This window comes from Microcaecilia unicolor, chromosome 1 (genome assembly GCF_901765095.1).
Source record: "Microcaecilia unicolor chromosome 1, aMicUni1.1, whole genome shotgun sequence".
Taxonomy (NCBI): domain Eukaryota; kingdom Metazoa; phylum Chordata; class Amphibia; order Gymnophiona; family Siphonopidae; genus Microcaecilia; species Microcaecilia unicolor.
Window position 1 is genome coordinate 65656846 of NC_044031.1, and position 27904 is coordinate 65684749.

The 27904-nt window shown below is 44.1% G+C and overlaps 1 protein-coding gene across 1 annotated transcript; it reads left to right on the forward strand.

The window, feature by feature from the left end:
* Positions 1–27904, forward strand: CSRNP1 (cysteine and serine rich nuclear protein 1). Its single transcript, XM_030198060.1, has 5 exons — positions 1–138; positions 11719–11917; positions 19010–19269; positions 21192–21488; positions 24167–27904. The coding sequence occupies exons 2-5, from the start codon at positions 11737–11739 to the stop codon at positions 25154–25156; spliced, it is 1728 nt and encodes a 575-aa protein (XP_030053920.1). The 5' UTR covers positions 1–138; positions 11719–11736; the 3' UTR covers positions 25157–27904.

Genomic DNA, 27904 nt, shown 5'->3' on the forward strand with positions numbered 1-27904 from the left:
CTCCGGACTTTTCCACTGACGGCTGAGGCAGCAGCAGCGGCTCCAGAGCAGGGGAGGAAGCCGCTCCGCTTCGGGCACCATGCGGGGCTAGCGGCGACACTCAGCCGAGGCAGCACTCGGGCATTCGTGGAGGGGCAGGTAGGTGTTTCGGATCGCCGCTGGCGGAGGGAAGAGGTGGGTGGGGGGAGCGGGATCAGGGCAGCAGCCGATCTGCCAACTTTGCTGGCCGTCGTGTTGCAGAGAGTAGCTGCTGCACCTGTGCGGGGCCCTACGAGTCCCGGATCGCCGGGGTGCGCGAGGGGGGGGGGGGGCGACTTGCAACTGCGTGTGTGCACCAGGACGGCGGCGAGCAGCATCACGGAAGGAACGGGGGCAAAGGCCAGCCGGGGCTGCCTCTGGGCACTCGCAGCCGACCTGAATTACGTGGCCGCCGCTCTTGGTGCATAATTGCTGATTTGCTTGGAAATTAAGGCGATCGGTAAAAAATGAAAAAAAAAAAAAAGGTGTCTTTTTTTTTTTTCTCTCTCTCTCACTCGCTCTTTCTTGGGGTGATCTGGAGCAGGAAGACCAGCTTTCAAATCAAATTTTATGACGACTTGCACGTTTAAGAATGTTGAGAGGGGGAGAAAAAAAAAAAGTGTAATCGGATTTCTTGGTTACTTTCCAAGTTTGTTTTCCTCGTCCAGATTGTGGGGGTCTGTATGCTGAAGCTACATGAATAGGTGATAATGACTGGCTTTTCTCAGGATTGGAGTAACTTCTAATTGTCTCGCCGTCTGACAGTCTGTTGTACCCTTCTTTAGTTAATGCCTGCACTTAGCAAACCATATTCTTTTAGGGTTTTTTTTTTGTTGTTGTCTTCTTGGACAGATCTGCTGCGAACGACTGTAAAGTGATTAATTAAGCCGCCAGGGTCCAGAAGTCCAGGAGATAATGATCTCTCTCTCTCTCTCTCTTGACTACTGGCTTCATGCTGGGACTCTCTCTTGTGAAGAGAGTGCTAACAGTTCCCTCTGGGCACATTAGCCAGAAAATTTTGTGCGAGGCCTGCCAAGAGGGGGACACCCCGACTTTATTTTAACAGCCTGGAAAGATAACTTGAGTGTTTTCCATTCCCTCACGTAAACTAGTCCACACATCTCCTCCCACACGTTCCGAGGCTTTTGGATATGTTGGGCTTTAAAAATATATATATACTGTGATTAGTGTGCCAGTGACTCATGGAGGCACACCTCCCTTGCATTCCTTCAGAACGACCAAGGAAAATATTATCCAGTCTCCAATCAAACAGGGAACCACCTAGCAGCAGGGAAAACGGGATCAGGTTGTACTTTCCATTTGTGGATTCTTTTCTCCCCATTACAGTAGTTTATGAGCTTGAGAAACATTCTAAATGGGAAAGTAGCCCTCGCCTCCGTTGGCATGTTTGCCCCTACGGAAATGGTGCAGCGTAAATATTTTAGGGAGGAGTTGAAATTAGATTTTTTTTTTTGTTCTTATTACATTTTTAAAAGTACCCTGATTAAAAGGAGGCGTGTGAAGTTTTTGACGTTACCATATAGAGATCCCTGTGGGAATTTGCAGAACAGGCAGAATGATCTGTTTTTATTGTTGGAGCGCCACCTGCTGGCTAGAAGCGTGATCTGCTGGGGCTTCCCAGTGCCAAACCTTGCAAGATGGATTGGAATCATTATGATTTGCAACCAGTGGTTTTTGTGAACTGTCCAAATCGGATTTTTTTCTCACCAGTCGACTTTCTGCACTTTACTGTTGTTTGTTTGTTTTTTAATTTCAGTCTTCAGCTTCCTGAGGAGTTGCGATTGAGTTTGTACTACTGAACAGGCTATTGCAATTGTATGTAAATGCAATATCAAACAAAGGATTAGATGAAATAGAACACCGTGTTGTGTTCCACAGCTAATCAATTCCAAAGGCATACAGTTTCATCAGCACCTAAGGAACTATTACATTTTCAAACGAAGAATAATGGTATGGTGGGTGCCAGAATGTATAAAATTCCATTAAATTCTCACAGGTCGTTGAACTTTGATGCATAACATCTGTATAAAACAACTTGTCTCATAAACGAATTTTGTCAAGTCTGTTTTTATAGGTTTTTTTTGGGGGGGGAGGGGGGTTATTGTAGACTGCAAAGAAGGTCTCCTGGACACAGTGTTTATTTAGACTTTAGATCTGACACAGGATATATAGCTGCTGGCAAGAACTTCTTTGATATAATTTATTGTCTGGAGAAGTCTGCAGTGTGTTGGAGAGGGGAGGTAACATTCTTATCCCTGCCACAAGACAAATGTGAGGGTCTAGGGTGAATTATTCATACGGTGCCCTCAAAAATAGGATTTGCCTAGACAAGGCGTGCACTTTGTGTTTTTCAGATCTGCTGGACTAAGTTTCCTGTCTGGGTAGGCCCCACATCATAACTCCTTGGTCATACAGGAAGACAGTTTAGTGTGCCTCTGCCAGAGAGAGTGCAGGCTTGAAGCTGTCAGTGAGAGAAATGGTTAGGGGGAATGGAAGGCCAAGGCATTAAAAACACTCTGCCTCTGGATGGGATCCAATGAGTACGCCAAGAATTTGTTGGACTCTTGTTGAGGGTGCAATGTTTTACCTTTTTTTTTTGTTTTTTGTTAAACTGCTCCCTCCACCCTGTGCTTGTATAAAGATTGCATTTTTAGCTCTCAGTTTAATTCTGTATTAGATGAGGAGTTTGTTTTATTTCTGTTGAAAGAGTAATGCGATGAAATCTACAAACAAGATGGATTAAGAAAGGAGAATACATGAGAACACACACTTTTCCAACTTTAGAGATTGCTGGCATTACTGCTTCTGGGTTTTAATATCTATATTGCGGTTAATTAGCAATTGTCTGAAGGTCTAAGGGTGTTTTATGTCCTAGAGAGCTGTTTTTTTTTTGTTTTGTTTTTCTTCAAGAATGCACAGGTTGTTTTAAATGCAGGTACACTAATTGTACAAAATCCATTTAATAACTGTCTCAAATAGGTGTGAAAATGTAAAGGGAGTGAATTTCCCCAAGTTTTATGCATTTGGTAAGGCTCCAGGTGTTGATTTCAAAGACGTTTATCTTGTTGGGCAGACTGGTGGACCCTACAGGTCTTTATCTGCCGTCATTTACTATGTTACTACGACCTTACATTTGAAGGAAAAAGGGTTTTCATTTTAGCTCAGTCAGTTACATTACAAGGACCCCTGAGAGCTCTGCTCTTACAGGACACTTGTGGCTTTGTGATGAAATTTAAGAAACTTCTCAAAACACAGTTGTTTGTGGCTGCATTTTATTGAGTTTTTGGAATACAACATAAATTGAACTGTGATTTTGTATTAAAAAAGTGTCTGTTAATATTCTATATAATATGATTATGTTCTTTTGTAAACCATTTAGTCAATTAAATGGTATATAAGTTTTTTTTTAAAATACATAGATATAAAATTATTTTGTTATATAAAAAGGACACTAACACTGCAAAGTTGTTAACTGGCCACCTGCCCACGCTTTGCAGAAATGCAAGAGTTTGCCAGACATGAATAAACTTGTTCGCCCTTCCACGCCCCCTCTCCTGCCTCACATGAGCTTCCCCCTCTCTCTTGACAGAACTTTGAGTTGCAAATGCAGCATAGTACCTTGCAGAAGTCTATGAGGCTTATTTTCAAAGCACTTAGCCTCCCAAAGTTCCATAGAAACCTATGGAACTTAGCCTCCCAAAGTGCTTTGAAAATATGCCTCTATATGTACAGCATGTCCCTAAACTGCTCAGATATTTTGCAAAATTATAACGCAAGCTGTCATGGGAGCACTTACCGCCACCCATTTTGTAGGTGGTAAGGACTCCTGTGATATTCATGCACTAAACAGATAATGCATGAACACCCACTCTCTGCCCCTGAAATGCCCCCTAAAAAAATCCCCCCCTCCCAAAAAAAAAAAAATTTGTGTGCACATATCCCAGATCTATTGTGGAACACCGTGTATCCTGCATTAGGCATGTTTTTTTGCTGTGTTAGGTGTGTGTTAGCACCTAACACAACTTAGTAAAAGGACCCTTTGGTGTCAATTTTAGCCTTATTGCAGGGTTAGTGAGAGATGAAAAAAAAGCTACCTGTGCTAAATGTTCATAGTCTTGCCAGTTAGTAACAGAGGTCTTTCTGATAACTAGTGGTTGGAGTTTAGTGTAGTTGTTCAAGCGGCCTCTGTCTTTGGAGTGCACGGGACAGTGAAAGAGTGTAGGCTGTGAGCCAGAGCCTAAAGTGTGGCAGTGAAGTTTACAGAATGACATTGTTACAGATTGGAAAGCCATGCTCCTAGCATTTTTTTTTTTGTTACATTTGTACCCCGCGCTTTCCCACTCATGGCAGGCTCAATGCGGCGGGCAATGGAGGGTTAAGTGACTTGCCCAGAGTCACAAGGAGCTGCCTGTGCCGGGAATCAAACTCAGTTCCCCAGGACCAAAGTCCACCACCCTAACCACTAGGCCACTTCTCCACTCCACATCTGTGGCCCATTGAAGGCAGGAAAATGTTTAGCCCATCTTTTGCAGCGCAGGTATCTGGGATATTGGCCTATCATAGGACAGTATATCGTTTCCCAGCATGCTTTATTCTTGGGTCACTGAACCAACAAGTCTTCAGTGAATAACACATTCAGGCAGGGCTTCCCCAGATGGGGTCACAACCTGGGTGGGCTCTTCATAGGGTGCATCATTATTCTTCTCTTTCTTGGGGGGAGAGGGAAATCACATAGTTGTGCTTGACAGCGATCATGGGGTCATGACCACAAAAAGATTGATAAGCACTGCATTAAGACTTAGAGAGAACCATATTGGGGCCTACTGACTAAAGTGCATTAAGGGCCCCATTCTAGCAGCAGTGGCCAAGTTTGCACTTGCTGTGCAGCTATTTTTTTTGGGGGGGGGGACACATCACTATCCATTGAGGTGGTGGTAAGGTCTCCCCCGCTAACCCAGTGGTAATGTTTTATAAAATATTTCTGCCTAGAGTTAGGCGAGGTTTATAGAATACACATACGCCAGTCCCCGTGACTAAAATTTAGGTGCGATCATTTACATCAACTAAAACCTGGTGTAAATGCCCCCCACCCACCTAACTTGGGTGCGGATCGGACGTATTCTATAACAGCTCGCACAATTTTTTTTAGAATGCCCACCCGTGCCCTGCCCCCTTTTGAGATCTGCACTTCAGAATTTATATGCACCACTTTACAGAATATGCTTAGAAAGCTGTGCGTCTAAAATTCTAATTAGTGACAGTAATTGCTTGTTATTGCCCAGTTATCAGGTCCGATTGGCTTGTTAATCAATTAAGTTGCATGAATAATTTGGCCACACTGCCAAATTTGCACTCGCAACTTTAGTTGCCATGGATAGAATTCTCCCCTAGCTGTGTAACGTGGGAATTTGTGCATGCTCACTATGAATGTATTGTGTTAATGTAGCGTCTCCCAACTGTTAACGTGTGCAAATTCCTGCATTGCAGTATGTAATGTACTTTAGTAAATAGGTGACTTGTGCAGAACAGGTATGAAGGCACTTTCCACTTACTATAAGCATAGCAGAAAAATCCAGAAACAATGGACCACGTAGAGGATGGAATCTGTTGTGTTGTACCTGTGTTGTGGACACATCTTATGTTCCCCTCTTTTGCAGTATGTTAGGCCCTCTTTAAGACATTTACATTAGGTGAGATCCTCCACACTCTCTTAACTTTTATTTTTAAATAATCATGTTTTAGCATTGATGGACTAGAGTGGAAGTATTATTCCTGCAGTAGAAGTCATGGATTATAGACTCTAAAGTAGCTTTGTAACATTTCTCTGAGTACATAATCGAATCGGGGGGGGGGGGGGGGGGGGGGGGGAATCCCTGATTCTTTGGCTGATTCAAGGAAAGCCAGTCCTTCCTTTTCAAGCAGAAATATTACTGTTCATAAATGGCATTAAAGTACAGATTCCTCGGATTCCACCAACAGGAAACCATTTGCATAAATGCCCCTCTTTTTCCAGAATCTTTTTTTTTCTTTCTTTCAAAAGCAAAACTTTTCCAAGTTTGATGCTCAGAAAGAGAGCGGGAGGAGGAGGAATGCACATCTGTGTTAGATATTTGTTCTGAACTCTTCCCAGGGTAGTGGGAGTCGCGGTGCCAGAGCGAATTCCTGCGGGTTTCATCCAGCGTGTTATGTACTTGTTCAGAAAGCTGTTTTCAGTAAAACAGATGAGCGAGCCACCCCTGCCAAGAACAGAATGTCTTTTCTGGCAACCAAAGGCCGGACAGGATTTTTTTATTTCAGGTTATGGAGAAGGTATTTTAAGAAAGCATAAACCACCCTTCTTTTCTGTTCATTTGGAGGTTCTACTTGTTTTATTGAAGCGCTAGATGTTACAGAAATAGCATGCAGCAAGTTCCCCCCCCCCCCCCCCCCCCAAAAAAAAAAATGTCTATGTATTTGCACATTGTTGTACATTTTTTGAAGTTGAACATTGAATAATATAGGAAGGTGTTTTTTTTTTTTTTTCAGCCAATGATGAGGAACAGATGGTATTGACCACTTTTATACCCTGTTTCCCCGAAAGTAAGACATCCCCCGAAAATAAGACCTAGTAGAGGTTTTCCTGAATTGGTAGATATAAGGCCTCCCCCGAAAGTAAGACCTAGCAAATTTTTGTTTCAAAGCAGGGCCGCCGAGAGCCGGACAAGGCCGCCCCCGGGCCCCCCCCCCCCCCCCCACCCAAGGTTGCCGGGCCCCCCTCCACCCACCCTCCGTCACTCCCGGAACTAACCTTAAACGCCTCCTTTCACCTTCGCTGCAAGCAGCAGCAGGGCAGACCTCTCCTTCCTTCTGTGCCCCGCCCTCGCGGACGTTACGTCAGGCGAGGGCGGGACACGGAAGGAAGGAGTGGCCTGCCCTGCTGCTGCTTGCTGCGAAGGTGAAAGGAGGCATTTAAGGTTAGTTCCGGGAGTGACGGCGGGCGGGCCAACCCCGATGTTTCCCCGAAAAATAAGACAGCCCCTGAAAATAAGACCTAGCGCATTTTGGGGGGCAAAAATTAATATGACAGTGTCTTATTTTCGGGGAAACACGGTAGGTCATTTTGATCACTCTTAGCTCTGGTCTGGAGCTCCTTGAGGCTTTTTCCTTCCTTTAAACATAAGCGTGCTTCATTTTCACATGTACTTGTTTGCCTTTGCAGTGGGTCATCTTTCTTGTTCATATTTTAGTTTTTTGATCAAATTGACTCCACACCCACCTTGCATGTTATGTATCGCAAACTACAGAAACATAAAAGCTACAGATAAGAGCTGTAATTCTATTCAGGATGCACTGAAGGCAGTTTTAAGGTTTGCCTTATGGAATGTACACTTTAAGGTTACATCTGGGTGCTGTGACCTATTGCTTCCCTTCTTCCCTTCGGCAAGAAGGCTTGGACTGCCCTGAGCTCCTAGGGCTTTTTAGAATGACAGTTCAGTGGGAGGGGATGCACTTACAAGGTCCCTTCCCCAGCTCACACATGGGGGTGGGGGGGGCATGGTTTCAGTGCATCAGTCTGAGCAGCTCCAGACTGTGTCAGGCAAGAGCAAGGAAACCTGCCTGCCTTCCTCTTCCTGTCAGCATCCATGTGACAGCCTGAATTACTGCCATAAACCGAGACATCTCTTCTGTACCGGCAGCACCCAAACCCCTCAAGTGGACATTAGGGATGGGCAGCCAGATCATTTTTGTATATATATTTTTTTCCCAGGCTTTTCCGTGTCAGAATGCATGTCATTATGAGGGTGCACGCTTTACTATCAAGCACACATGTGCATACTTATCAGCCAACAATATTTCATCGCAAATAGCCCATCCGAAGTGGAGATTTTCATTGAGACGAATGCTCGATAAACCACTTCCTTGAGAACCCATAGGCTGTATGTGTGATTCAAGTGTTGGAAGACTGATCTGTTTGACCTTACTGTTTGGCTGGTTTTACGGACTCTGTAAAGGTTGCTTGTTTCTCCACCTCTGTGGTTTCTTTTTGTGATGAATGGAATGTGCCGTGTCTCCTCCCAGCTTTTTGTGGCCAGGGGGAACTGAGTGCATTTCTTTCCTTGGTTGGATGCACACCTGACAACCTTTTTTTTTTTTTTTTAAGATATCACAGTTGGCTACCAGCAGAATGACCCTTGTGGTCTGGGGTTAGTTTTGAGGCTAACACATTTTGGGAGCAGCCTGAAGCTGTGAAGGCCTGAGTCTGGGGTAACCCTTCAACTCCGATCAGCAGTCACAGCACTGGGCTGCTGCCCTTGTAGCCCACTTTTCTGACAAACCCTTTAATCAAAATTAACATGTATCCTCCCAAAGAAATTTTGAAAGAGTAAGAGTTAACTAGATTCCTCATAATAATAATAATTATTATTAGCATTTGTGCAGCGCTGAACACCTGATACAAAGAGACAGTCCCTGCTCAAAAGAGCTTACAATCTAAGTAATACAGACAAGACAGTTATGGGTGAGATGCTTATTGTTTTGTGACCTCTCCTGCTATCTGTTTGGTCTTAGTTCCTAGCAGTTCTATTTCATTTTGCTTTAATTTTTTTTTTTTTTTTTGCCATACCTGCCCTCAGGTGGGCTATTTATACAGTAATTTTCCTTTACACTGGTCCTGCGGCGAGAACCAGTACCACCATAAAGTTGATTTTATTTTTCATTCTCTCCACCTGCCCCTTTAACAGGAAGATTTCTCTGGAGGGCCCTGTGCAGATGTGGTTTGACATCTGCCTCTTGAACCTGATTATGTAGAGAAGGAGTTTAGTTTGATCCTTGGATGCCCCCTAGGCATCTCATTTCAGGCATCCTAAGGGTGGCAGACCATGCCAGATGTCATATGCAGAAACTGGGTGGGCCTCCTCCTCCCCTACCCCCCCCCCCCCCCCCAGATTGGTTTCCTGTCACCTGTGATGACAGAGAGTGAAGTTATGAGTGTTTTAACACTGTTGTGGTGGTAAAACACACATGCAGTTCCTGCTGGGAAATGAGAGAACCTTTGGCTAGGTGTTGTGACAGGAAAACTGAACCTCTAGAGCAGATGCTGTTCCATTTCTTTGTGTTGTGGGTGCAGGCGGAAAACAAACTGTTTGTTACCTGATTTGTATTTGTACAGAGTGGCGTACAGTTCCGCTGATTTATGTAGACTTTTTGGGGGTACTAAATGCATAGTGTGCACTTCATACATTGTCTGCTCTGTTTCATGTTGCATTTATGTGGCTTGGTTTGTTCATTCTGTGAAACTGCAAAGGTGCTTTGAAAGTCGAAGGCATAACCGAATACAAAAAAGAGTCCACCTTCCACATTGCTCCCCCTTTCGGTGCATGAGTGGCCCTTGTGCCATTCTCCCAGCTTCTGCAAAGAGAGGGGGGAAGCTGGGTGGCACTGGCAGGCAGTATATGTGCAGTCCAGAGAGCTGTTACTGTGCCCCTGTTTGCTCCAGATGAGCCAAGAAAACCAGCAGTGCCGGGCAGTTCAGCTCCATGACACTCTGGCGCTGTGGAAGCAGGATGCGAGGCAGCTGTTGGGATGCTGTGCACAGACCTAGAGAATTCCTCGCTCTCCTGGAATGAGGAATAAGCTTCCTTTGGTGCCTTTCCTGTTAGGTGTGTTGGGACTTTTAACTTTATTGTAACCTAAGGCCTGTTTCATTTCATCAAGGCATTTTTATACCTTTTTTTAGGCCTATGCATTTTTTGATCAATCAACCATCCTGTAAAAAGCTTTTTAGTTGGCAGACTTTAATCAGACCTCCAGGATGCACTGTGTAACCATCTTCTACGTGGTTTGGGGGGTGGTGTGGGGATCCATTACGCACCACTCTGAGGTTAAAATTAAGCCATGGATCAGTCAGGATGGCTCAGCTGTCGCTGAGGTCACACATGCCACAGCTTAGTGACCTCAGCCGAGCACTGTGACGCTTGCCCTAAAACCACCTCCTCGGCCTAAAATAGCAACAAACAGCGCACTGGAAGTGACAGTACACACAGAGCTGTATGTATCCCTTCAGAGAGAGGTGCTGGTTGAAGATATTTTTTTATCTAGATTGTAATCCCAGTTTTGTGCTTCCTAATCTTCTTCGTTGCATCTGGACAGGTGGTGCAAAAGCCTGGTTTTCGTTACATGTTGCCTGAAACTTTGCAGTTCACATTTCACTTAAGAAATTACTGTTGACTAGGAGATGGTGATTGGGGAAATGGGTGGGTGAGTGGGGGGGGGGGGGGGGGGTCTTGGCACACCCCTGTTGTGTGCACTGTATACAGCCTTTAACGAACTAGGTGGCAGAGGGCTGCCATCGCCTCTGACAGGTGACATCATGACCAACCCAGTGATTAAGTGCTTTTCCCATGACTAGTGAGTCGGAGGGCCCTTACTAAAAAGTCAATGTAGAGATAGTTTTCTCTTTGTCTCTTAGGTTGAGGGCATTCATTGTTCTGCTCATGTACAATCTTTTTTGTGTATTTCAACGATTGTATTTCACATAATCTGTAATTGACAACTGAAAACATAATTTAAAAGAAAAAGTGCTTTTTCCTATTTCTTTGGCCATCCTCCTGGTTAGCTGTCCCTGCCCCCTCCCAGCAGGGAAGTTAGTTCTTCTAACTTACATCCACCCACTCGGAGGAAGTTTCCAAACTTTCAGTGGAAATCTTTCTATGCCGTCATGAATCTTTTCCTCTTTGGTTTGTTGTAGACACACACACAGATATACACAGTGGTCTGAGTCACCCTGAGTCATTCTTCCAGTAATGCCTTTGCCGTGATGCCTGTCTCATCTTATATGCCATGCACCCGTAGGAAGGGCAGAAGAGACAGAAAGTTGCCTTGCTTGTAAAAGTCACGTTACGTGGAGTCCGGGAAGGGCACAAGGCACTCCTAGAAATATATCTGCTTGTAGCCGAGAGGTTAGAGTAGGACTGATCGGCTGGCAGTGGAGCTAGTGATGCAAGCGGCAGAAAATGTCCGGGGGGACAGGGGGGCGGCTAGCTTCTCCAGCTGAGAAGTGAAAACCTTATTCTGTGGTTGCCGGGCTGAAGGCGGGCTGCTTCTCATCTAAAATTGGACTGTACGACCAGCAGCCCCACCTGATGCCTTGGCTTTCTTTGGCCTAGTACTTTTAAAACCTCTACGGGAAGATGAGGTTGGTTTTGTGGTAGAATTGGCAGCTTCCAATGGATTTGTGCTTCAGCGTTTCCTTTAATCAGAGCCTCAGACTCCGCTATCCTCAGGGGACTGGCAAGTGTAGCTCCTTCTGCTGATTGCTCTCTGTAGACTGCCTTAACCTGTCTATTTCCTAATTAGCAAAAAGCTGGGACTGTGAATGAGGAGAGAGGCTGGGTAAGATGTGCAAGGAAAGTCATTATTGACTGTCTTATTTTAGAGTTGTGTGTGTACATGCGTCTCTCTCTCTGTCATATGTGAGTGTATCAAGAATTTATTGCAACCCAGTAATTAGCTAATATGACTTTTTTTTTTTTTTAAATTCAGGTAGCTGTAAAAAAGAAATGCTTGCTGCTTGATATTAGAGGGTTGCAGTATAGGCCTCGCAGTGTAAATCGGTGTATTCTGTGCTCTGAGAAGCCCAAATGCTGGTATGGTTACTAATTTCTGCTCTGCCGCCTTTTTTTTTTCTTCACTTGTTGGCAGGTCTCCAAAGATCCAACCATGAGTGGGGTATTGAAAAGGAAATATGACGATCTCCAGGACGAATCAACCTCCTCTCCTTCCTCCTCTTCTTCCTCCCCTTTCTCCTCCCCCGGGTCCTCCTCTGGCTGGGAATCTGAGGAAGAAAACTCCACTTCAGAAAGCAGATCCCGTACCGCCTTAATCCCCACTGATTTCGCCTGTGAGTATCCTGCATCGCTGCTTCTTAGATTGTGTATACCCTCACACACATTAAAAAACACAGAATTATAACATGATCTGAGAGGGCCCTTGTAATGATTTTCTAAAACACCTGTGGAGCTGCTGTCACATATTGTTCCTGAGATTTATGCATCGTGTGTGCCGGCCTTTGCTCTAAGGACGCGTTCTGGCTTCTTACAAGGTAAGGCAGGCCAGTCCTTGCACGGAGAAACCACAGACTGTGATATTGTGTGTTGGTGGCTTTCAGTGCAAGAGTTAACCGGAGCCGCTTCAGGAGCTGTCACCTGAGTAAGCAGGTAGTCTGAGAGAGGGGTCCAAACGCATAACAAAAACGCACAGTGGTTTAGTAATTTTTTGACTGATATTGCCAGTATGGTTACTTTGTCTGGCAGTGTGACCTTGAAGGTCGTCCAAGAAGCCTGTGTGCTAAGGGTCTTTTTGGGCTCTACATTATCTTTTGAGACACAAATTAATTATGTAGTAAAAAAAAAGTGTTTAAGTTAAGGCAGCTTAGATCTATACACTCCCAATTATCATGAAAAGGATTTTGCTCTGGTTGAACAGACTACGACTTTATCAGTGCTTGATAATTGCAATTCTGTTTACCTCGGTTTACCTCGGAAATTGTTATCTAGATTGCAGTTACTCCAAAACACAGCTGCAAGGCTGATTTTTCGACGCATCAGTTATGATAGTGTGACTCCTTTGTTGAAGTTTTGTCACTGGCTGCCTTTATGTGCTACAGTATTATTTAAAGTGTTATGTTGTTTTCATAAGGGGAGGTTCTTTTACTAAGCAACAGTAAGCCCAACAGAGGCTTACCACTGGCTAAACCTGAAGTACCACCAGGCTACTGCAGCAGCCTGGTGGTAGTTCTCGCCCCCCCAGTATGCGCCGGTGTTTACCTGGCGGTAATCTGGCAGTGCCACATGCTGCTCATTTATCACTGGGTTACTGCAGGAGCCCTTATTGCTCTCCCCCCCCCCCCCCCCCCCCCAAATAAGAAATGGCCCTGCAGCAAGTGCTTCACTTGTCGCACAGCCATTTCTTTAAAACAAAACAGTCTTTTACCCACTGCGGTAAAAGGGGGCATCAGCGCCTGTCAAAAACACATGCTGATTCCAGCGCAGGCCCCCCCTTTTTTTGCTGCAATTTAGTAAAAGGACCCCAAAGTGACATATGGTGTTGCTCCTAATTGGTATGTATTGCTGTTTTTATTTTTTATATTTCTTTTAAGTAAAGATGTAATATTGTACATTTTGTATCTCTTCTACTCTTTAAACCGCCTAGAACCATTTGCTTGGATTAAGCGGCATAGAAATGTAAGATAAGATGTGAAGAACCAGTTTTAATAAAAGATCTGACAAGGGCCTTGTTCGGTGGAACGCCTGTGTCAGGAGCCTTCACATCCCATCTTGAGGCTCATTGTGCCTCTTTGAGTAAGTAGAGCAGACGGACAACCAGTGTGTGACCCATGAGATGATGCCCAGGCTGGTGCCAGCGATAGATACTATTGCAGTCTGTTCTCTTAGCAGCTGTCCATGTGCTGCTGGAGGAAGAAATATCTGTTCAGATGCCATGGAGGCAGTGCAAGTGAATAAATTAACAGAACCTGGATCTTCAGGACTGGGGGGCACAGGAGGCTTCCTGTTTGGGCTGCGTGAAGTGTCAGGCAGATTGGTTGCCCTGAAACCTCTGACACTGGGCTGAAAAGAGATCTCTTGTTTAGTAGTTGCCTTTTGGGCACATGAAGTAGTGAAGCTTCATATGTTAATGTACCATTAACATATTGCTAGGCCTCTAAAGTCAAGCTGATTCGTACTTTTCCAGAAGCACTGAACCTGTCCGTATGTTTTATTTTGAGCCATGTTAAGTAGTTAGAAACTGTTAGAGGCCTGTGAAGAAATGGAGGTGTTCCAAAGCCCAGAAGAGTTGATTGATGGCGTGTGTCATGGGGGACCCATGGGAAGACACAGGAGAAAAGAGCAAGCTATTGCAATGAGGTAGTATCTTCGAAGTGGGTTAATTCTGCACATACCGTGACAGGAATGAACCTTGTGTTGGACATGATCTGGCTCTCAAATTTATTGCTGATTGAGATGACCTGGCAGAGTCGGCGGTGAGGCGCTGGAAGTAGTGCTTGGGGAAAAAGAGTATACTTAGCTGCCTAAAACAAAATTCAGAGGTGAGGGCAGTGAGGACGACTTGCTACACCTCCTGAATCTGATGTGAATAAGATTTATGGGCAAAGCTTCTGCCATCCCACCATGGCCACACATTTTGAGAGATTTGCCATTTCAGCATGGTGAAAGTACACTTAATTCCCTTTTAAAACAATAAAATGGATACAGAAGTAGCAGTTATTCATGTTGTAGGCCTTTGCCCCATTTTAACAACTTCAGCAAGGCCCTAGCAAACCATCCCCATTGTGTGCACCTGAGTAAACACAGGGAATCCTTCCATGGGCTTCCACCGGACCCATTCGATTTCCCGCCTGGATATTTGCCTCCAGCACATTCAGAATTCCTTGACAGTTATCTGTAAACAAGATTTGGTCTTGGGCAGTTGATTTCTTAGCTCACCCACATGGGGTTATCTGAAGGGCAGACTTCCTCAGAATAGACTTGGGAACCTCTTCAAGTTAAACCAGTCATTTCACCCAGGTGCTGGTAATTTACTGTCGATGCTTTTCCATTTCTACTCAAATATACAGATTTCTGTGTGTATGGGTATAATGAGAGGGAGATTTATATGAATCTATATTAATAAAAGAAGTGATTTGGGGCAATAGGGAATAGTGTCTTTTGGCCTCACTCCCCCCCTCCCCCCAACTTGTTACATATAAAGCATGATTCAGGGCTAATTTACCTTTACCTAGGTATGTAGGTCTATACGAGAGGTTCTCAATCCAGTCCTTAGGGCACACCTAGCTAGTCAGGTTTTCATGATATCCAAAATAAGCATGAAATGCAGTTCATGCAAATCTTGTGGCTATCATGAAAACCTGAGGCCCTGATGCTCAAAACTCCGCCACTGTTCCAAATAGCACTCTTAAAAATTCCGCCGGATCAGCAAAGAACACCTAATACTCAGTGCAAATGAGATGCAAATATAGGCGTGCTCATAGCGTTGAGTACTAGGGAGTTCAGCAGGAGGATTGTGCATGGTGCATGTACAGAAGAGCCCCGCAGTAAGCTTGGCTCCTGTGTGCATGCACCTGGTAAAACCTGGACGTGCAGCACACATTGGAATCTGTTTTTCTGCGGCCTAAATACAGGTGTGTTTAATTTGTTTTTTAGCATGGACACTTTAAATTTAGATGCAGGAACAAGACACCCAACGTGTGCTTTCGCTTGGGTCTGCCGTTTCTCACGCCCAGCACTTAAGAGCATACACAGGCTTTCTTCTACTTCCAAAAGCAGTCAAAACCGGCAGATTTTGCAGAACGAATTACGTGAGAATCTTGAGATAGTCTCTTTTCCAACACCCTAATGCCTGCTCTGACCTGGCGTTATTTTTTGCAGCGGTAAGGACGTTTCGTTTTTGGCGCTCTTTTCTGAGCATTGAGGAGGAATACAAAATGACCTCGTTAACATGAGCTTGACTACATTATCATGCAACTTGTGTTGTCTGTGCGCTCATTTGTTCCCGTGTTCCGAGCCTCTGAACATTTTGCATGGGTAAATGCCGGTGCTAGTACGGTGCTATGGCCTCTAGTGCCTGCGTTTACTTTTGAGCGTCGGGGCCTAACTGACTAAGTGTATCCCGAGGACAACTAAACCCTACTTTCGTAAACTTGACCAGTAAGAATATACAGTCCAGTAGTGACTTCCTATTACCACCTTAAATGGAGGCCATCGGCCTAGTGAAATATCTGTGTATATATTGTGCAGCACAGGAAACGTGACTTCTCATTGAATTCTTTGACTGGGTGATTGGAGACTTGAATCATGGATGTGCTGTAGACGTAATCTACTTAGATTTCAGCAAAGCTTTTGACACGGTTCCCCACAGGAGGCTCTTGAATAAACTTGACAGGCTGAAGATAGGACCCAACATGGAACTGGATTAGGAACTGGTTGACGGACAGACGCCAGAGGGTGGTGGTAAATGGAATTCACTCGGATAAGGGAAAGGTGAGCAGTGGAGTGCCTTAGGGATCAGTGCTTGGGCCGATTCTGTTCAATATATTTGTGAGTGACATTGCTGAAGGGTTAGAAGGTAAAGTTTGCCTTTTTGCGGATGATACCAAAATTTGTAACAGAGTGGACACCCCGGAGGGAGTGGAAAACATGAAAAAGGATCTGCAGAAGCTAGAAGAATGGTCTAAGGTTTGGCAATTAAAATTCAATGCAAAGAAATGCAAAGTGATGCACTTAGGGAGTAGAAATCCACGGGAGATGTATGTGTTAGGCGGTGAGAGTCTGATATGTACAGACAGGGAGCGGGATCTTGGAGTGATAGTATCTGAGGATCTGAAGGCGATGAAACAGTGTGACAAGGAAGGCGGTGGCCATAGCCAGAAGGTTGCTACACTGTATAGAGAGAGGTGTGACCAGCAGAAGAAAGGAGGTGTTGATGCCCCTGTACAAGTCGTTGGTGAGGCCCCACCTGGAGTATTGTGTTCAGTTTTGGAGGCCTTATCTTGCTAAGGATGTAAAAAGAATTGAAGCAGTGCAAAGAAAAGCTACAAAAATGGTATGGGATTTGCGTTACAAGACGTATGAGGAGAGACTTGCTGACCTGAATATGTATAACCTGGAGGAAAGGAGAAATAGGTGATATGATATAGACGTTCAAATATTTGAAAGGTATTAATCCGCAAACGAACCTTTTCCGTAGATGGGAAGGCAGTAGAACTAGAGGACATGTAATGAGATTGAAGGGGGGCAGACTCAAGAAAAATGTCAGGAAGTATTTTTTCACGGAGAGAGTGGTGGATACTTGGAATGCCCTCCCGCGGGAGGTGGTGGAGATTAAAACGGTAACGGAATTCAAAAATGCGTGGGATAAACATAAGGGAATCCTGTTCAGAAGGAATGGATCCTTAGAAGCTTAGCAGAGATTGGGTGGCAGCACCGGTGGTGGGAGGCGGGGCCATTGGATGGGAGGTGGGGCTAGTGCTGGGCAGACTTCTACAGTCTGTGCCCTGAAAATGGCAGATACAAATCAAGGTCAGGTATACACATTAAATAGCACATATGAGTTTATCGTGTTGGGCAGACTGGATGGACCGTACAGGTCTTTTTCTGCCGTCATCTACTATGTTACTATGTTCTCCATGGCTTTATAACATGCACATCTACCTCTGGATTCTATAAAGGGCACTCAGATTTGCAAGCCCAGATTTAGGCATGATCCTGAAATGCAGGTGTAACAAAACAGGGTAATGAGTCAATTAACAGCATTAATGGGTGCTAACAATCAGTTAGTGATGTTAATTGGCACCAGTTTGGATTTGCGCGTCCATCATGCTACGCCTTATTCTGCAAAACTGTGTGCCCAAATCCCATAGTATGCAACCCAAAGGGGATGTGGCCATGGGAGGGGCCTGGGCGGGACAGGTGAGTTCTGGAAATTTGTGCGCGGTGTTATAGAATACCACAGATGCATGTCCAAATTTGGGCACCGGGGAATTACACCTGGTTTCAGCAGGCATAAGTCCTGGTGTGGGAATCCCCACTCCGCATTATTATATAAAGGGCATTCAACCTGGTGGGCCCTTACAGAATAGAGAAAAATGTTATCCTTTTATTCAGAAAATGACCTGACATGGGCCGTGTTTCGGCGTACAAACGCCTGCCTCAGGGCTCAAAGAGATCCTATAGGTATACTGATAAACATATGATATCAATCAAACAATCAGGATGTATTTCCCAGAATATGGTGATTGTCCGTACAAGCTTTAAAACGCAGTCTGTACAAAAAACTGTCAAAAATCCAACTGCGTTTTAAAGCTTGTACGGACAATCACCATATTCTGGGAAATACATCCTGATTGTTTGATTGATCTCATATGTTTATCAGTATACCTATAGGATCTCTTTGACCCCTGAGGCACGCGTTTTTTTGCCGAAACACAGCCCGTGTCGGGTCATTTTCTGAATAAAAGGATAACATTTTTCTCTACCCTGAAGGCCCAGTGTTTGCTTTTTTTTGTGTTACCCTCTCTTCTGTGACTTTGGGCCCTTATAGAATAACACTGGATGCCCATGTGATCTGATCTGTAGTGAATCTTGACACAAGCATATTTGAAATGACCTTCTCTTTTTTTTATTATGAGTCTATATCGGCAAAAGGAGCACTGAGAAATAGAAACTGTTTCCTCTAGTCAGTTTTAGTTTGGCAAAAAAATGCTAAATTGTGGCAGCGCTGTACTGAATAAGTTTCGGAGTGTTTCCTAAGTGGGTACTGTTATATTAGGGAATGTTTTGGGGTTCTTAGCTTGGGTAGGGGAGGATGGAATTGGAGTATTGGATGTTATCCTTTCTAAGATGGCCTGGGGTCATAAGAGTCCAGGCACAGGCCATCTTAGTTGTCAAAGGGTTAAGGTGGGGGGGGGGGGGGGGGAGGGGGTGAAAACTTGAACGGAAAATGGAGTTGTGAGGTGGGAGGGTTATTGTAAGCAATACAAAAAAGGGATCATGTGTTACATAGTTTTTGCTGTCAGATGTTTTTGCTTATTATTCGGTCATGCTTGCTTGCTTGTTATGTAACTGCTTGATGTGTTTGCCTAGACTTGTTGTTTAGTTGTATGCTTTTGGGTTTTCTTTGATCCTGAATAAAAAACGTTAAAACTTTAAAAAAGGTTAATTAAATTGTGACTTTGCACGTTGCTAACTTGAAATGATTTCTAGTTACCAAACTTTAAGTTGCATATTTGTAATGTTAATAATGTGTATGTGAGCTGTTTTAATACTATAAGGTAATTTAAGTTGAAGGCACAGTAAGCCGAAAACAAAACCGCGCCTTGTAGCGGTTCTGAAATTTCCTTTCCGTTGATGGGAAAAGCAGCACGTTTTTCCAGTTCTGACATGTTGTTTATATACGCCTTTTCTCTTTGACTCCTCAGGCCACTCCATCCTGAAGAAAGCGAAGCGAGTGAAAAGGAACACTGTGGAATTTGACCGAGTCACTGTGTTTTACTTCCCCCGCTGCCAGGGCTTCACCAGCGTGCCCAGCCGTGGGGGCTGTACCTTGGGGATGCTGCGCACACACAGCTACTGCAGGGAGTTCACGCTGGAGGAGCATGTGCTGGAGCAGGAGAGGACTCACAGGGAGAAGCTCAAGGAGCGGCTCAAGGAGGAGAAGCTGGAAGCGCGGAAGTGGAAGGTGGGTGTGAGCTAGCTTGCTTCCTGAGACACCTCGGAAGGGAGTGGTCAATATTCACCTCGATAGCACCATCTTTATTCTTTGGAAGCACATTTCTTTTGTGGTTTTGCAAGTTGGAAAACCTAGTGTAAGGCAAAGACGGGAATGTCTTGACGTGCTTCGAAGACTGTGGTTAGTTCCACCAGTGTGGCGTAGAATTTGCATGTCTTGGTGCTGAGCACTAGCTTATTATAATTCAGTGTATATTATCCAGTGGTCCCCAAAACTGGTCCTGGACACACTCCACACTCCAACCAGTCAAGTTTTTGGGATATTGACAAGGAGTATTCACAAAAGAGATTTGCATGCAGTAGAGGCAGTGCATGCAAATCTCTCTCATGAATATTCATTATGGGTATCCAGAAAACCTGACTGGCTGGGGTGCCTCCAGGACCAGGTTTGGGAACCACAGTTTGCCTTGCCTAGATGCCAGTCCTCTGGGATTCTCCTAGCCAGTCAGGTTTTCAGGGCGCCCATGATGTGCGTGTGTTACCTTCCTTGTATGGAAATCTATATCACACACATTCATAATGGATATCCTGAAAACCTGACTGGCTAGGTGCATCCTGAAGACTGGATTGAGAACCCCTGGTATAAACAGAGAGAGAGGGTGCATGCCTTTTTGGGGTCTTGCTAGGGGCTAAGCAAAATGTAGTCTTTTATACTGCTTGTGACTTAAGTCATTTTGGATTTAGGAGGCTCTTCCATGACATTATCTCGGACATTCTCTTAGCTTTTTCTCCATATAGTGCCTAAACTAGGGATGTAAAATATTAAACATTATCCGTTTTAATGTTTTGGCTCCCATGCAACAGCAGGAGCTGCACTGTGGAGCCCCGGGGGTGGGGAGCATGTGGTGGAGGCCAGCTCTGCCTGCTGCAGGGACAGAGGAAGCCGTGGCATTGCTAGACTGTGGTTACATTGGTGGAGTCATGATGGTGTTGAAGCTTCTGCCTCACAGCGGCCTCTGGGCTCTGGTTCCCAACCCACTCCAGTACTGTCTTCTCCAGTTTCCTAAGCTTGGCTGGCAATGGTTAAACGTTTAACCATTATTGTGGTAGTTTAAAAGAGAGTTCTTAAAATTATATGTGTATAGATATATCCAGTGTGAGGAAAGGAAACCCTCATCAGCAGAGGTATATAGAGCTCTTGAGTCCCAGAGAGCAGGGTCTTAGAAAGTGACCAGTCTAACTGCTCTGTATGTATTTCAGACCCAAAAGTTCCCTGAATAATTTATTTGTATACGTCTGCTACACCATATGCATGAAGAAAAACTAGGATAGTTTAATCATTTCAAACGGTGGCTGGCATACTCTTGGCTGGGGCCAGAGTAAGGTGTTGTTCCAAGCACCATATTTTAGAGGGTGCTCAGAAGGTGCCGAGGTCAAGGTCAGATTATAGAACCCTTAGATGTTACTGGAGGACTTACCTCGCGCTGGTCCTCGGCGGATCTCTGACCCTTCTGTGCCCTGTAACCTTCTCTTTTATAGAACTTTGAGGGCCTGTCATGCTGCTACACCAGGAGCAATATACCCAGTTCTATTCCGAGCTTTGCTCCGTCCTCTCAGAGAAATGCATAGTAGCACAGTAGTTGGTCTGGTTGCCTTGTTCAGCTGTGTATGCTGCCCTTACAGTATAGGTTTTGTGACTGCCAACTAAAGGCCCACTGTTGAGATGATTATGTTGCATTTCACTGTATTTGATTTGTTACACTGTTTCATTTGATTTTTATTTTGTTTTATGATTGTATGTGTTGGTTTTTGTTACCCATCTTGGTTAAGCTGGGCTGCAACTGAGTGAGCATAATAGCCAGTTAATGGAACATGCCTCCATCGGGATGCATTTCATCTTTGACTTCCTTCCTGTCTTTATTTTCTGAACAGTTAACCATGAACGGTACTAGGGAGTCTGAAGAGGCCAGTCGACTAACCACGGACGACATTTCTGATGATGATATAGATGTGAATGGAGTTGAAATGGAGGACAGCTTCTTTCTTCATCCCTACCCTGCCAAGAAAAGACGCGCTTTGCTGAAGGGAATGGGTGTCAAAAAGATTGACAAGGAGGAAAAGCGGGAACTGAACAGCATTCGCCTGTCCCGAGAGGACTGTGGCTGTAGTTGCCAGGAGATCTGTGAACCGGAGACGTGCAGCTGCAGCTTGGCAGGCATCAAATGCCAGGTACGTGCAGAGACCCACCTTCCTTCTTAGCTCCTCTGCTGTTTGTGCTTGCAAAATGAGGGATCCTTTTGCAAGTCGCTAAAGTTTAGTGAGGGCTGCCTTTGCGCATCGGGCCCCGAGTTGCTGCAGAGCTGGGGAGCTCTGAGCTGTGTGCTGACACCTAGTGGCCAGATGTAGATTTAGCTCGGCTAAACGTGTTATGATTGGCTCAGAGACTTCTAGGTTTCTCGGCTGAATGAAGGACGTCCAAAAAGGCAGTTTTTATTATTGGGGGGGGGGGAGGACGTCCAAAAGGGCCGTCTTTTTGGATGGACGTCCTCAACTGCACTCTCCTGCTAGGATCGAGCCGCATCTGAGCCTTCCTGCAGCAGGCCGTGGAGGGGGTGAGCGGCGCGGCGTCTTCCTTTCCCGAGCAGCGCAGGGACGGCCACAGGCATAGCGAAGGTGCCATAACTTTAAAAAAAAAATTTTTAAGTCCCTCATGAGGACTTGGGACACGCAGCTTGTTCTTTGTTTTTTTTTTTTTTTACATGGGTGTTAGGTGCTTTTTGGACGTGCTTGGCTGCTCTACGCATGCTCAACCGGCCGACTGGTTACCAATGGAATAGAGAATACAAGTGAGCTACAACGAGCAGCTCATTTGCATTCCTTTTCCTTGATGCATGCCTGTTCCTTACCGATTCGCTAAGAGAATCGGTAAGGGAAGGGCTTTAACTATTTTTTAGTGCATCTTGGCCTAAGGCTGTTGTGTATTTGAATGGTCTCTTGTTGAAGGTCAGAGGGAATTCCCACCCCCGCTCAAATCCTCCATTCTTCTCCCCTCGAGAGCCTGAGTCAGCAGGCATTCAGCCCTGTGACATCTGTATACTTTTGGAGCTAAAGAAAGCTTGAACGTATACAGTAGCATAGGTGGAAGGGGGAAGACTTTTATTCCTAAAGGGCCTTACCCAAAGGCCCGTGATCCCTCAAAATACAGTTGGAGAATTGAATAGCACTGACATTTCAGCATGGCTGTGTGCTTTGCTTCCTGACAGCCAAAGATATGGAGAACAGTTATGTCAAACTAAGTGTTTCCTTAAACATTTAAGACCTTGTGTATCTTTGAGCAAAAATCCACAATTAGTAAAACATCACAGTCAATTCTTAATATTTGTTATATATTGCTCTACTTTGCAATCCGTGCATGACTTTATTAGCCACAGTATATTATTACTACTATTTAATTTAGATGCAGCTCGCACCTTTTTCGGTGGTAGCTTATTGTGAGTTACATTCGAGTACAGTAGGTATTTTTCTGTCCCTGGCAGTCTCATAATGCAAAGTTTTTGTACCTGAGGCAGTGGAGGGTTAAGTGGCTTGTCCAAGATCACAAGGAACAGCTGTGGAATTCGAACTGCTCCCCTGGTTGTCAGTTAGTTGTTCTAACCACTAGGCCACTCCATAAGCATTACACCTAGTGGAGGCCTTTAATGCAGCATCAGAAACTTGAACAGGTCGATGAAAATGATAAAGGGGATGGGATGACTTCCCTATGAGGAAAGGCTAAAGCGGCTAGGGCTCTTCAGCTTGGAGAAAAGACAGCTGAAGGGGAGATATGATAAAGGTCTACAAAATAATGAGTGGAGTGGAATGGGTAGATGTGATGCGCCTGTTTACTCTTTCCAAAAAATACTAGGACTAGGGGGCATGCAATGAAGCCACAAAGTAGTAAATTCAGAATGAATCAGAGAAACTTTTTCTTCACTCAACGTGTCATTAAACTCTGGAATGTGGTAAAGGCGGTTAGCTTAGTGGGGTTTAAAGAAGGTTTGGACGGCTTCCTAAAGGAAAAGTCTATAGACCATTATTAAAATGGACTTGGGGAAAAGCCACTGCTTATTTCTGGGATAAGCAGCATAAAATGTTTTGTACTTTTTTGGGATCTTGCCAGGTATTTGTGACCTGGATTGTCCACTGTTGGAAACAAGATGCTGGGCTTGATGGACCCTTGGTCTGTCCCAGTTTGGCACTACTTATGTACTTATGTATGTGTGGTGTGCTGTCCGTGATTTTTCCTCTGTGACGATCACCTCATGCCTAGGGGCCTATTTCCTACCATCTCTACTTAGCAGCTTCCAGCAGAAGCAGAGCACTCCTATACACAGTGATGTGCTTCAGCCTTACACTGATGTGTGATCAATTCTCATCACACACCTGTGTTTATCATTGTTTTAGAATTTAATGGTTGGGCATACGTGAAGTATGTTACAGCTCATAGCAAAAGGTCGAAGTACTGAATTTTTATATAGGAAGAGCTCACTGGGTAGAAGTCACAACATGCAATTGTAGGAACCAAAAGAAAATGGGGATTTTTTTTTCCAGTAACCTGGTTTTGTGGTTGTCCGGGAAGTCCCACCTACAGGTAAAATGTTGAGATTATGGGTAGAGTTTGACACTGCAATCATGGATGAGGATTCCTTGACTTATGACCTGTCTTCTTGTGCCTGCTATAATACACAGACTCTTTGCCTGTGATCACAGGTTTCATCTTCTACACACACCTACTCTGCAGACGAGCAATTATTATTCTTTGAGTCTGTGGCTTTTGAGGGGGGATTGCTTTATTTTTTTTTTTTGTCATAAATGAAATAGTGTTCATTGGTCAATTTAAATTAACCAGCTTGTATCTCCTTTTTCAGATGGATCACACATCCTTCCCATGTGGTTGCACAAAGGACGGCTGTGGAAATACCGAGGGGAGGATAGAATTCAACCAAGCCCGGGTGCAGACGCACTACATTCACACGATCATGAGGCTTGAGTTGGAAGAGAAGCAGCAGAGCAGTGAGAGGGACGAGGGAGCCACAAATCCAGAGGCAACCTGCCAAGAGCCACTCCAGCCATTCGGGTGCTCAGTAGGGAAGGGTACATTTGAAGACAGGGCAACGCCGCTCACGCCGGCCTTCCAGTTCAACATGGACCTGGAAACCAGTGGGGACAACAGCTGTAGCAGTGACATGACGGACTCATCCACATCCTCGAGTCAGAGCGAGGATTCAGATGAACAGTACGAGGATGTCCTATTGGATAAGTTGCAGTCTGACATCGATGATGACGGCCTAGCTAGAATACTTCACTTCAACGACTCGGAGAATGAGGAAACCAGCAGTGAGTGTCAGGATAACCTCAGCTACTTCCACCCTGAGGACTTTTTCTGCGAAAGCCTAGCCGACCAGTGCATTTCCAATGTCGGAAGACTGGGCTTGGACAGTTACTCTAGTCGTTTGTCGAACATTTCAGAGCGCCTGGATGAAAACGCGAACCTGGATGCCAGCTGCCATCTCGATGGGCTCTCTAGCTACACGTCCTCAGCAGATCCATACTCCAAGAGCTACACGGATCTCAGCCTTTCTGCTGACTCTCTGGACTTCTTTTCATCTTATTCAGACTATAATCTGGGACCCCTGTACAACTCCTTGAAGGAATATGAGAACCTGGACAACTTAGCATTGCATTTCCAATTACCCAATATTTCCAGCTTCCCTCCGTCGGGAGATCCAGGCTCCTGTTTTCTGGAATCCTTGATTGGCTTGTCAGAATCTCTTCCAGAGACCCCAGCCCCATTTACAGACAATCAACTCTTAGAAGATGCCATCATGTCATCTCTTATAGAAACTGTGAAGGTCTAGAAAAGAGGGAGCCGATTTGGGTGGAATAAGAAAAAAAAAACAAACATTTAAATTTGCTTCCTCAGAAAGAGAGAAAACTGAAACGTTTTTGCTTTTTGTTTTTGTTTTTTCTTGTTTTGTTTTTAATGTGAGGTTTACACAAGACACCTCCTTCTCAGTCTTTAGTGAATTAGATGTAACTGCCACTTCAGTCAAAGATTATGCTGTCAGGGGAATTTCATCAAGCAACAGGGCCTCCTCCATCCTACTCATTTTGGCCATGGAAGGGAGAGGGGAAGGGTTTTTTTTTTTTTTTTTGTCAAAAGAGAGACCTTGTCCACTTTTTGACAAAACCACTGGTGGAACTTGGCTGGGACCTGTCGTGATCCTAGTACGACTTTTGTTTGGCAAGAGAGGGCCATCGCAGCTCAGACAAAACAAATGGCCGTCTACCACAACAGAAGCAACTGACATAAACCAAAAAAAAAAAAAAAGAGGGATGGGGATGGGGGGAATGAACGAAAAGTGTATGAATTTATTATTACAAAAACAATATTGAAAAGTTGTTTTGTTTTTAAGATAAACCCAGTCCCTAATTTCACCTGCAACTGTACGCAGTCATCTTCCCCACACTCATTCAGCAAAGCTGCTCCCAGAGTAGATACGAGGTCTTCGCCAAAAACTCTCTGCAACCGCTTTGGAAGCCGCTTTTCTGAATGGGTTTTGGGGAATGATTGTGTACTCGTATAATGTGAAATAAGGGACTCTCTCTATTTTTTCCCATCACTTTTTTTTTTGTGGTTTATGGTAGTTGGCTACTGTCCCAAAAGCACCACACAAACTGCTGCTACCACTGATGAGTGGTGTCCTGGCCAAGATGATCCAGGGCTCCTTATCTCCTCCGACCAGCTGGTCAGTGATAACAAGAGGAGCTTAGCAGAGGGGAAGAGGAAGGAGGTGAGGGGGGTCTTACTTAACTCCCTTCTCTGCTCCCTGTTAATCTTCAGATCTGCCATAAGGAGGAGAATCTGTTGCTTCTACTTAACAGAAGATACACCAAGGGATCCTGTGTGTGTCTTCCTGAAATGGGCGTGGTTTGGAGTGGGGGGAGTGCAGGCCCCACCAACACATTCATACTCGGAAATTGCTGGAAACTGGTTAAAAAATTGTGAAGCTTTTAATTGTCTTTAAAAAAAAAATGTATTTATTGTGGAGGTATTTGGGTAATTGTGGGAGAGGGTGGGATACAAAATGATCTGTATAAGAGGTGGGGGCACTTTACTCTTTGATAAAACATCCAGAGGTTTACAGACCGATCCATACACTATTCTGAATTAACTTCACCTATTTATTACAAAATCCAGATCGATGGGAGTGTTGGAAGCTTGAACTAGCACGGATCTTATTTAATTCGGGAATACCTCAGATGTATTATGTGTACAATCATCTTGTTTTTTTGTTTTACATAATATATCTGTTTTTATTTATTTGTTATACTTAGTACGTTGAAAAGATAAAAGCACTGTGCTTTCGTTAATGGACCTGGAAGTGCAATAAGTCCTGGGTTACACCTCTCTGAAAGATGACACACTTTTCAGAGAGGAAACAACCTTTTAGGCTGGGCACAGACACAGGCCTCTTCCAGGAGCTTTTCATTTTATTTTTCTTTTCTTTTCAAATGCAACACGTATCTTGGTAGTAGAAATTCTTAATGTGTGGACTGATAATTGATGACCATTGCTTTTGATATGGAAGTGAACCCTAAACTATTTCATATGAGTGTGAACTAGTGTATTTAAAAAAAAAAAAAAAGATACTTAATAAATTATTTTATAATTTATTTTTAATTTCTTAAGGATTTGGCCATGAGATCTTAAGGGATCTGATATGGTGCCTGAATATGCAGATAAACAGTGGAAGGTGTAGTACAATGGCCTTCCTGATCCATGGGACTTTCTTGTTAAAATTAAATACATGGAACACTAGAAAGTAACACAGTGTTCGTGCTTCATGTATAAAGCAAGTGTTCCTTACTGCTATTAAGTGCAAAGGGTTTAAAAGTGTGCACCCAGTGAATGCTTCTTTTGGGTTCTATGCATTTCTTCCCTCCATGGTTTCGTAGTCCAGTACACCTTCCCCTCCCCTTCCCTCTCTTTTTTGCTTAGTTCATTAGTCAATGTAATGTTTTGGCCCAATCTTAGATGCTGTAGAGCTAACCTGGCTGACGAAGATGAACCTGTGTTCTTTCTGCTTTTCCTCACAAAACTGAAGCTATTTTGTTACCAACATAGCTTCCGTTGGTGCATGTGGCCAAAAGAGAAACACAAGTTCAGTTTCTTCTCTATATTGCCTCTGCAGTAGCTGAGTATATAATTAAATATACTTGAGCACATAAACTGAGCCATAGCTTGATTTAAAAGCCATGGAGGGAACCTACGGATGTCTCACTTTGTGTGATTAATTTTTTTTTTTTTTACAGGATGTTATGCCAAATGGATACTTAATTAAATATATATAATATATATATACCAGACTATTTATACTGTTTTTATAAGTACATTGATTAATTTAGATAAAATAATTTAAAAATGAAGGTATTGAACTATTTCCTGCTTTTATACTTTTTTTTTTCCCAATAAATTGAAACAGTACAATTTGGAAGCTTTTTAAAAAAAAAATTAAATCCACTAGAATTTTAAAATGGAGGGATAGCCCATTTGTGTGTAATAAAGAAAACCCTTTTCTGTGTAAAAAAAAAAAAAAAAAAAA